Source organism: Scyliorhinus canicula, chromosome 12 (genome assembly GCF_902713615.1).
Source record: "Scyliorhinus canicula chromosome 12, sScyCan1.1, whole genome shotgun sequence".
NCBI lineage: Eukaryota > Metazoa > Chordata > Chondrichthyes > Carcharhiniformes > Scyliorhinidae > Scyliorhinus > Scyliorhinus canicula.
In genome coordinates this window covers 20,546,735-20,558,633 of record NC_052157.1, presented here as the reverse complement: position 1 = coordinate 20,558,633, position 11,899 = coordinate 20,546,735, and the positions used below count along the sequence as shown (strand labels likewise).

The 11,899-nt window shown below is 47.4% G+C and overlaps 1 protein-coding gene across 1 annotated transcript in view; it reads left to right on the top strand.

The window, feature by feature from the left end:
* The first annotated feature begins 1,476 nt into the window (after positions 1 to 1,476).
* The window catches only part of igdcc3 (immunoglobulin superfamily, DCC subclass, member 3), a 179,304-nt gene continuing 168,881 nt past the window's right edge, over positions 1,477 to 11,899 (top strand). The window contains exon 1 of the mRNA XM_038813522.1: positions 1,477 to 1,712. Coding sequence (XP_038669450.1) covers positions 1,646 to 1,712 — 67 coding nt within the window. The 5' untranslated portion in view covers positions 1,477 to 1,645. The remainder of the gene's footprint in view (positions 1,713 to 11,899) is intronic.

Here is an 11,899-nt window from a genome sequence, read left to right as displayed (position 1 = left end):
GTGGCAATAAAGATTATTATTATTATTTTTAGAAAATTGGAATTAAAATACATTGTTCAGATGGAGTAGAAGGAGCTTCACAAGGCACCGAGCTGTTTAATGTGCAGGGGGAGGGGGGGGGGGGGGGAGTTCTATAAATCAAAAGAAAATACTGCAGATGTGGGAGATGTGAAATAAAAACAGAAAACGCTGGATAAACTCAGAAGGTCTTGACAGCATCTGTAGAGAGAGGACCAAGGTTTCGAGTCCATTTGACTTTTTGGGAGAGTTATTCTATATGTCTAATCTCCTTTTTGGGGGCGAACAAACCATGGAATAATGAGGCTTGTGGAAAATAGCATAAAGTTGGTTCGTTGCATCGCTTAATATTCCGTAACATTTAGAAACATTTTACAATGGTTTCCTAAGTGTTTTATAATCGTCCTGTAAAATGAGCGATCTGAGTCCCAGTATAACTTGATTTAATGACGAGTGCCTATAAAATTCTCAGCCCTGCCGCTCGGTGTGAAATTTCCACACAATTTAAATTTAACATTTGCCATTCCAGAGACAAAATTTGCGCTGATCACTTCCAACCTCTTCTTCCCTGTCTCATCCCGGCACAGCCGAGAGGCGGGGATTTGAAAGTTCACATCCAGCCCAGAGGTGAATTGCAGAGCAGAAAGGAGCGATTGCAGAAAGCTCAGGGTGTCACACCTCTGAGCCAATATGTTACACGTGTGTTCATTTCAGTGGGGGGGGGGGGGGGGGGGGGGTCATATATGTTCGGCGGTGTTTTCAAATTGTCCAATTCTGTCCCGCAAATCCCCTTGATGCTTTTAACTGTTTCCCACTTGTCCTCTGGGTGATATAGGAACTGCAGTAAGCGTGCCAGTTATTTACTCTGATCATAACTCATAGACAATTTTAGACAATACTAGACAATGATGCTGTATGAGATGTATTAGTGTGTATAATGTAGAGTCTCTCCCACACACACATGGACAAGTACAAAAAAAACATTCAAAATGACCCAGCACCGTCTCTCCATTCAAATAAAAAACCCCACTTGCGTTGATATGGCGCCTTAGATGGTCCACTTTCACATTCCAAAGCCCTCCACGCCCACCTTTCCATCCACAAGGCGTCCCTCTGCTGTGAAATAAACATTGACAAGCCTTCAACTTTAAGCCTGGAATTGATAACTTTGCGCCCTTTCAGGGGGTCTAGGGCAAGGAGGGGAAGGGGGGGGGGGTGAACGCTGTTCCCTACCCTCCCCCAGGCACAGACCTCCCCCCACCCCCCTCTGCTGCCGGTTGAAGTTTCACTATCTTATTTGTTTGTAACAAAAGAGTGACCTGTGGAGCAAGGAAAGTGCAGAGGGGAAGCGCTCCGACAGGATGTGTGTGTTGAGTAGCTGTGGCCGGAGGCAGCAGCAATAAGGTGCCCCCCACCCCAGCCCCCTATGTTGGCCTCCTGAGAGAGTGGCTCTGTGTGTGTGTGAGAGAGAGAGAGCGGGGAGACGCTGACACACTGATAGATGAGTATTGGACACCACGCTGTAAGCAGGTCCAGCCTCCCCCCCTCCCACACACACAGCCTGTGTGTCCTACACTATGACTGTCGCTGAGCTCCTGGCTGCAGGATTTTAAAGTGAGACGTGGGAATGGCGTTGTGCAGCTCGCCTTTGCCCCGCTGTTGTTTGCTGGGCTCCCTCCTGCTCGCACTGGGGGGTGAGTATCAATCAGCTCTCTTGCCCCCTTTTACAAAGTTGCAATGTCCCCCCCCCCCCCAAAAAAAACACACCCTCCACCTTTGTTTTGTCTGCAATCTCTCCCACTAGGGGCGAGAGTCTGGTCCGATTGCAGAGAGAGAGAGAGAACCCCCTCCACCCTAAACCCCAACCCCGCTGCTCAGACACCGCCTCCGGGTTTCCAAACCGGAGACCCCCACATGCCCACCCTCTCTGGGTTATTTGACAGATGGAGGATGCGAGTGTGTCTGGGGGGGGGGGGGGGGGGAGGATCTGCTGGTTTTCAGATGGAGATCCAACCCCCCCCCCCCTCTCTGGGACCCTGGGGCAGGACTGTGTGTGTGTGGGTGTCCCTGGGGGTTGCAGCCTGGGATGGGATGGGGTAAAAATGGTCAAGGTGCCCCCACCCCCCCCCCCCCCACGCACCCAACCCACTCGATAAAAAGGAGAGAGGGTCAGAAATCGCATTTTTAAAAAGAAACCCCCAGCTCTGAAATCACATCATCCCAGGGTCAGTGAAACCCTCGCACAAACTCTTTTGTTTATCTGCTCCTTGGTGTGACCCGGGGCTTGATCCGTGTTTCTGTGAAACACACTCACACACAGAGTGCATCCCAGAGGCACGTTTGCAAAAGGTGGTGGTGCTGCTGGTGGGGTGGGGGGTTATTCTGGTTTACCTGTGGGGTTTGGCTGCAATAACTGTGTGTGTAAACAGCTCTGAACCCAGAGAGGTTCAGCAAAGTAACCTGCCGCTCTGGGGGCTGGTTATTTGGGGGGGGGGGGGGGGGGGGGTAGGACATGCAGCAATAATCTTTGTGGTCAACACCATGAGAAAACTCTTTACCCCCCACCCGCCCCATAACCCCTCCTGCCCTCCCCAGAAAGCCTCTCCAAAATATAAATGGACATAATTCACTCGTGCAGTCACGCCCCTTTCAACATGCATTACAGTTTTTCAAGTTGCTATGGATACATCTATAATATATATATAGTTTAAATACACTAGCTCATCAGGGGCCGTGTCTGCACCTTTCCTACACTCATTGCCATTCTGCTCAGCTTCCCTTGTCCTGGGCTGAACTGCTTCATTTCTTTCCAAATCCTTCTTTGTCCCCCTGCCCGGGCACTGGGTGGCTCTGTGGCCGCTTCTGGAGCTGCCAGTCCCCGGCAGGGGGGAGGGGAGGAGAGGGGGAATTGCTCCGAATGAAATGGAAAGCGGAGACGGCCAGGAGATTTTTTACTTCCGACCCCAAAAGAGGCAGAACTAATTTTTTTTTAAAAACCCACCCTGGGAAAAGTGGGCGGAGGGAAAGTGGTTTCAGCCCCCCCCCCCCCCCTTTCCCCACCTTCTCCCCCTGGCCAGGGTGCAGGAAGCTGGGCTGGGGCTGGCACAGCTGCAGTCCCGCTGCTGTCCCGCAGGGGGAGGGGGAAACGCGTGGCCTGCTTCACCTCTTTGTTACACCACATGCTGCTGGACTGGCTGGCGCACCGGCTCAGCGCTGCTCCTCACTCCCCTCCTCCTCCTCCCAACATCACACTGCTCCCAACAACACTCACCCACCAAAGTCCTGGCCTGAACGAATCCCACTCAAGTTGCTCCCACGTGAGTTTTAGGCAAAGGTTCTTCCACACTCGCGAAACGTGAGCCCCCCCCCCCCCCTCCCCCCTGTCAGACCCGCTGGGGTAGCCCAGTATTTTCTGTCTCAGATCCCAGCATCCGTAGTAATTTGCTTCTAGCCTCTGCGATGCCAGCCCGCTGGATCTGGCCAGAGTGGCTTAGCGTCAGCAATTCAGCCCTGACAGTTGGCACTCGCTGTCTCAACAGCGCCCGGGTTCAAGTCCAAACTGAAATGAAACAAAAATCGCTTATTGTCACGAGTAGGCTTCAATGAAGTTACTGTGAAAAGCCCCTAGTCGTCACATTCCAGCGCCTGTCCGGGGAGGCTGGCCTGCTTGGTCTGCTTTAAAAGCCAGCGATTTAGCCCAGTGAGCTAAACTAGCCCCTTGGGTAACCAGCTAACTTGGGTGACTGTGTGGAGTTTGCACGTTCCCCCTGTGTCTACGTGGGTTTCCTCCGGGTGCTCCGGTTTCCTCCCACAGTCCAAAGATGTACAGGTTAGGTGGATTGGCCATGCTAAATTGCCACTTAGTGTCCAAAAGGTCAGATGGGGTTAAGGTGGTGGCATGGGCCTAGGTAGGGGTGTTCTTTGAGAGGGTTCATAGAATCGTAGAATTTACAGTTCAGTGGGAGGCCATTCGGCCCATCGGGTCTGCACCAGCCCTTGGAAAGAGCACCCTACATATGCCCACACCTCCACCCTATCCCACAACCAAGTAACCCCACCTAACCATTTTGGACACAAAGGGACAATTTAGCATGGCCAATCCACCTAACCTGCATATCTTTGGACTGTGGGAGGAAACCGGAGCACCCAGAGGAAATCCACGCAGGCATGGGGAGAACGTGCAGACTCCACAGAGTGATGCAAGCCGGGAATCGAACCTGGGACCCCAGAGCAGTGAAGCAACAGTACTAACCACTGTGCGACCATGCCGCCCATGGGTTGGTGCAGACTTGATGGGCCGAATGACTTCCTTCTGCACTGTAGGGATTCTGAGGAGGTGCTCCCTGCCTCATATTTGATTACACATGGGCGGCATGTGGCGCAGTGGGACTGCGACGCTGAGGACATGGGTTCAAATCCCGGCCCTGGGTCACTGTCCGTGTGGAGTTTACACATTCTCCCCATGTCTGTGTGGCCCAAAGATGTGCTGGTTAGGTCGACTGGCCATGCTAAATTGCCCCTTAATTGGAAAAATAAATAAATAATTGGCTGCTCTAAATTTTAAAAAGAAAAAAAAATGTTTGTTTGCACATTGTCAAAGTGACTGCACTCCAAAAGCGTGCCTGTAAAGCCACTTTGATACATTCTGAGATTGTGCATGAAGGGTGCTATATAAATGCCGGCCTTTTGTTCACACAGTTCAATGGCTGGACAGCCATCAAATGTGACCCATGGGCGCTATTGCTAAATGTCAGTGAATGTGAATCGTCAATTGATCAAATTTGAGATTCCAGTTAACCAAGCATTACCGCACATCACACGCAGGTCCCTCATGCTGAAACCAGCAAAGGAGTGCACCATGTCAATACACTGACATCACAGAGACAAACAAAGAATACAATCGGCAAACTAAAAACTGGCAAATCCTGCTCACGCTCAGAGTCATAGAATCATAGAATTTACAGTGCAGAAGGAGGCCATTCGGCCCATTGAGTCGGCACCGGCCCTTACAAAGTGCACCATACGCAAGCCCACATCCCTACCCTGTCCCTGTAACCCAATAACCCCCACTTTACCTTTTGTTTTGGACACGAAGGGCAATTGAGCATGGCCAATCCACCTATCCTGCACATCTTTGGACTGTGGGAGGAAACCGGAGCACCCGGAGGAAACCCACGCAGACACAGGGAGAACGTGCAGACTCCGCACAGTGACCCAAGCCGGGAATCGAACCTGGGACCCTGGGAACCAGGCAGCAACTGTTCTGGTTAAGTTCACTCCCCTGTTCTCTCCACAGATGCTGCCTGACCTGCTGAGTGTTCCTAGCATTTTCTGCTTTTAAAAATTTGGTTCAGATTTCTAGCGTCTGGAGATTTTTGATTTAAGGGATGTAATGCCTTTTTGCACAAGCACATCTGGCAGGGTCAATGTCCTGCAAGGATGTACGGATTACACATAATCTGTGCTGAAATCAGGGTTTTGGGTACATAATCTTGTTATAGATAATCGTGAGTCCAATTCTGCACCTTTTGCATGAGAACTCTGCTTGTGAATGTGTGATTCAGACTGAAGAGATTTCAAGATCATCCCAACTGCATGGCCTTGTGGTCTGTGACATTAGCAGAATCCCTTAATTGATTTATCACTCTGCACTTTTCACCCAAGTATCTGATATTGAAGGTCTTTTCTGTAGATTGTAACTTTCACACTCGCTGTCAACTCTTGCCTTTGGGCAGAAGGGGAAGGGAAGGCTTCCCTGAGTTTTAGGAGCTGTTCTGGTAAATTGAGCTGTGTTTCATGAAGATTTTTCCAGGGAGGTGCAGTATTGTAATTGTAGAGACTCACCTGGAGTCAGAAATACGAGCTAAGCATTGCAACGGTTGCGTACGAGAGAGGATTCAAGAATGTATCGTCTCCACCTAGTTGTTAATGTCTTGGCTTTTTACGTGTACCTTACTGCTGTGCCAGGGGCAGATGATTCTTGTGCAGCTGACAGCTTGATACTTTGTGAAAAGAAAAGGAAAATGGGGCAGAATTTTAGAAAGGAAGATGGGCTCATTTCTGTTGTGCAGATGCCTGATGTGTGTACCTCTGCGTGTGATTCAAGCAGGGCCAATAATGTTGTGTTAATTTGTCATGTGCACATCAGGGTGGCAGGGGCTGCCTGTGAATGAAGTTAGAACTAAAGAACCATGGAAATGATACAGCACAAAAGGGGGCCATTCAGCCCTACTTGCCCATGCTGACCTAAATACAGCCAGATGCCCTTTCAAATTCCTTCAGTTGGGGAGCTTAAAGTCTTGTGCGGGTGTATCTATGTGTGTGTCTGATATGGCTGATAGTAATGCAGCGATACAGAGTTTACATTGGCTTTATCCATACTAAGCTATTTAACAGTAACAAGCATCTCTTGAGTATAAGTAGGTGTTAAAATGTACTCCAAAGGCTTAAAAACAGTTTTGTTTCCCAATTAAGGGGCAATTTTAGCGTGGAAAATCCACTTACCCTGCACATTTTTGGGTTGTGGGGGTGAGACAGAAATGCACAACGTAGACACGGGAATGTGCAAACTCCACTCAGGCAGTGACCCAGGGTCAGGTCGAACCCGGGTCCTTGGCGCCGTGAGGTTAGCAGTGCTAACCACTGCGCCACCGTGCCGCCCCCAAAATGCAGATTTATCTGGTTATGACGGGTCAAATTGAATTAACTTAAATAATGTTGCACATTGTAACATTTCAAACCGGTTACACCACAGACACTGTCAGTTGTATCCAAACCAATTTTTATTGTCACTGACTAGAATAAAACAATGTGGTTCCTGTTCTCAAATGAATTTCTTTTTAAAAAAATATTTTTTATTCTCCTTTTTCGCATTTTCTCCCCAATTTACACTCAACAATAAACAATAATCAGTAACGAATGTAATGTCAATCCCCATACCAATAACAGCGATCCCGTCCTACCAAACCTCAGATATTAGCCCGCATATTAACATAAACAAATGACTAAAAGGAATCAGGAATCACCCATCGTCGCCATTAACACATACAGATCCCTCCTCCCCCCAATCCTCCCAGCACCCCCCCCCAGTGTTCGATGTAATCCAATTCAAAGTGCATAATGAATAATGCCCATGAATGGTAGAACCCCTCCATCCTCAGTTCAAATTTGACCTTTTCAAGCATCAAGAATTCCAGCAGGTCCCCCCGCCACGCCAGGGCACAGGGTGGAGAGGTTGATCTCCACCCTAACAGGATCCGCCTTCCGGCAATCAATGAGGCGAAGGCTACAACATCTGCCTCCGCGCCCGTTTCCAACCCCGGCTGTACTAACACCCTGAATAGGGCCCGGGTCCAGTTTCACGTGCACCACTTTAGAGATTACCCTAAACACCTCCTTCCAGTAATCTTCCAGCTTTGGACAGGATCAAAACATATGAACGTGGTTTGTTGGGGCCCCCCCTGCAACGTTCACACATCTAACCCCTCAAAGAACCGGCTCATCATCGCCCTTGTAAGGTGCACTCTTAAGTGACATTTCTGAAGTAAAAACAGTTTTGCAGGAGAAATGTGAAAGGATGAATCTTGAAATTAAAGAGACTGTACAGCAGCTGTTGCTAACACAGTGAATTTGATTGGGGCTTGGAAAGGATACATTCTGTTGATAGTGAATGATGTGACCAGAGGGGGTTGTGTGTTCACTAACTTTACTGTCCAATTATATGTTTCTGTAAGATTATTCCTCATTCTTCTAAATTCCAATGCGTATAGTCCCAGTCTACTCAGTCTCTCCTCATAAGCCAACCTCTCAACTCTGGAATCAACCTAGTGAATCTTCTCTGCGCATTTATTATTGGGCAAAGTATTACACTTCAGGTGCTGAGTGTCCTTGAATGGCGTTAATACCAGTTTCCCCATTCTGATACTCATCACGACGGTGAATAATTACCACCAGTATACCAAAAGATAGATTTTTTTCCCCCCAATTAAGGGGCAATTGTAGCGAGATCAATCCACCTACCCTGCACATTTTTGGGCTGTGGGGTTGAGACCCACCCAGATACGGGGAGAATGTGCAAATCCACACGGGCAGTGACCGGGGGCTGGGATTCAACCTGGGTCCTTGGCGCCATGAGGCAGCAGTGTTAAACACTGCACCACCGTGCCAACTTAAATTGTAGATTTATCTGGCTTAGACGGGTCAGATCCAATTAGCTCAAATAATGTTGCACATTCTAATATTTCAAAACCCTTACATCACAGACACTGTCAGTCGTATCCAAACCAATTTTTATTGTCACTGGCCAGAATGAAACAATGCGGTTCCTGTTCTCAAGAGGCAATTCTAACGTAAAAGGCGGATTAAATGCTGAGCCATCAGTGTGCGACATCGCAGAATCTTTCAGCACTGCTGCCCGGTTAACTGCACACTTTGGAAAAGGGGTAGTGCGACGTTTGGAAATGATCACACAGAAAATCAAGTTTGTGTTTCAGTTGGCATTGTCTGCACAAATATACCACTTGAAAGCAGAAACCAGATGATGCAAACCCCGAACACGTAACAGAGGTTTTGAAAACTGAGACAGCACTAATGACAGCAAAGAGGCAACATAATGCAAGTTTCAAAACTCTAGATGAGGTGGGAATGTAGAACTAACTTGGAGGACAAAAGAGGATATTGGACCTCAGGTCATGTAACAAAATAGGAGTGAGTTTCGTTTTGCAGCATTGATATTTCTCCCAGGTTAGAACAGAACATAGTACAGCACAGAACAGGCCCTTCGGCCCTCAATGTTGTGCCGAGCAATAATCACCCTACTTAAACCCACGTAACCCGTATACCCGGTAACCCAACAATCCCCCCATTAACCTTACACTACGGGCAATTTATCATGGCCAATCCACCTAACCCGCACATCTTTGGACTGTGGGAGGAAACCGGAGCACCCGGAGGAAACCCACGCACAAACGGGGAGGACGTGCAGACTCCACACAGACAGTGACCCAGCCGGGAATCGAACCTGGGACCACTGGAGCTGTGAAGCATTGATGCTAACCACCATGCTACCGTGAGGCCCCAATGAGGTTAATGAGCAAAGATTCCCCGAAGGAAGTTTAAAGAAGTGTATCCCAGGAGAAGCAGCCATGGACACAAATAACTTAGGGCTCTTTCCCTCACCTTGGTGGTTAAAATATTTATATATCAGTATCACTTTATTGGCCGTGATAACATAGATGTGGTCAATATCAATATACTCAGTGCTTGCTGAATCATGCAAATTAAAATAAATTCTTCTGTACCTCTCCCACCCCACCCGCCCCAGTAGTAAGCCACAATCAGTTATATAGGTGTTGTGGTTCATTGTTGCTTATCGTATTTGAACAATCTTAAGCTAAAATTGGAAGATGATGAAGATTAACTCAAATTATGCAGCATTAATGCAATCTGCACAATTAGCAGCAGAACACCGACTCAGTTGTCTTTAAACACTGTCTGAAAGTAGGACCTCACTGTCAGATCCATCAGACTTTATTGTAGAAACCTCACTGTTTGATAAAGCAAGTTCTTGCCTTTCAGCATTGCAAGTGGAATGCCCGCTCTTACGTCAAAGGGATTTAAACATCAGGCATGCTGTAAATATTGAAAGCAGTCCCTGAGATTCCAATTACAACCAGTAGAATGTGGAGGCTGTTTTCTTTCTAAGGAATGTTGGACAGATTAGATTTTGCCTCGTTAATTGGAAGAGGAAGTTCTTCTTGTGCAGGCAGAAGGAATGCAAAAGTGCTGCTTCAGGCCAGCCCTTAGTTAACTGTCTGTTTAGAAGAGCTGATGTCATTGAACAACCTTGACCACTGTGGTCCAGGTATAGGGTACTTTTTGTCATTAAATGCTCCAGCACTTAACGCAGATAAAGTTATAGCATAACTGTGTGATTTTACATCACTCTAGTTTTGATGGTGATGGATGTTTGTGATAGAATGAAGCGTTTTTGACGTTTGTTGTCAAACATCCCCTTGAACGCGTTATAATCAGTTTTTAAGTATGCACGTTAAGTTTTCTGAGAAGGCTAGATTGTGTCCATTTCCAGACATACATGAGATTGTGCTATGTGGAAGCTGCTAGATTGTATGGATATATGATAGTGGCTGTGCAGGTTTGTTTGTGCACTTGTGACCCTGCATGTAAGACAATAAGGATTCATGCTACAATTTACATGTAGCCCGAGAACTCCCAGCAGTGCTTGTACAGGTAAGTATCAAGTTGCGCCCACGGTAGAGGTACAGAATCATGCTGACAACAGCCGGTGCATGTACAAACATCAGCACTTAATGTTTTTTTTTAAATTTAGAGTATCCTATTCTTTATTTCCAATTAAGGGGCAATATAGCGTGGCCAATCCACCTAGCCTGCACAGCTTTTGGGTTGTGGGAGCGAAACCCACACAAATACGGGGAGAATGTGCAAACACCACACGGACAGTCACCCAGAGCCGGGATCGAACCTGGGACCTCAGCGTCGGTGAGGCAGCAGGGCTATCCCAGTGCTCCATCGTGCTGCCCTATCAGCACTTAATGTTCCCTGTTGCCGTCTCTTGTACAGTTAATGTCCTTTTCTGTGCCGATAACCATATATTCAGATGCTATCTGTGTGGTTACTCATGCACATTTGTCAAAGCACACAGTTTGACTCATGCAGGTTTCATGTGATACATAAAGATACTATTGCATACCGTTATTTTTTTTAATTCGTTTGCGGGATATGGGCTTCGCTGGTTAGGCCAGCATTTATTGCCCATCCCTAGTTGCCCTTCAGAAGATGGTGGTGAGTTGTCTTCTTGAATTGCTGCAGTCCTTGAAGTGTAGGTGCATCCATTGTGCTGTTAGGAAGGGAGTTCCAGGATGTTGCCCCAGTGACAGTGAAGGAACGGTGATATATTTCCAAGTAAGGGTGGTGAGTGACTTGGAGAGGAACCTCCAGGCGGTGGGGTTCCCAGGTATCTGGCGCTCTTGCCCTTCTAGATGGTAGTGTTCGTGGGTTTGGAAGGTGCTGTCTAAGGAACCTTGGTGAGTTACTGCAGTACATCTTGTAGATGGTACACACGGCTGCCACTGTCTGTCGGTGGTGGAGGGTTTGAATGTTTGTTTAGTGCATGTGTGGGTGGCACAGTGGTTAGCACTGCTGCCTCACGGCGCTGAGCACCCGGGTTCGATCCCGGCCCGGGGTCACTGTCCGTGAGGAGTTTGCACATTCTTCCCATGTCTACGTGGGTCTCAATCCCACAACCTTAAGATGTGCAGAGTAAGTGGATTGGCCACACTTAATTGGGAAAAAAAAATTGTAATGTTATTGCATGTGTAGTTGTTAATGTTACAATATGAGCAGCCGCCTTACCGATACACACTTCCTCATAGTCTAGTTGCTGGCATGTATCCTCTATGTGGGTAAAAGCATCAGGGAAATAAATGGAAACTATGAGTTGTTGCTATTACAAGTAGAATTAGATTCAACCTTCCCAATAGCACAACTTGTAATTACCCTACCAATGTGAGACTGAGTCATAAGTCTCTGGTTTGCTCTCTATAATGGTTTGAGGTAATTGAACTCTATCTGAGGGACAGCAGGGCTGTTGCAATTGGTTCCAATAACTTGAAATGCATCCAGATTGATGTGAACATGGATTTAAAGTTTGTATAGCGGCCAAAAGGCTTGATGTTATGACCATATAGACAGACCCCTTAATGGTCACGTCATGCTGGATTGTAAATATTATTGTGAACTTTGCTCTAAATCTGAAATTTAGAAAAGCTCAGTGCATTTATGGTTAATGTGCACTGTAATTGCAACTAAACATGGAATAAATTATATAGAAGATGATGCTATT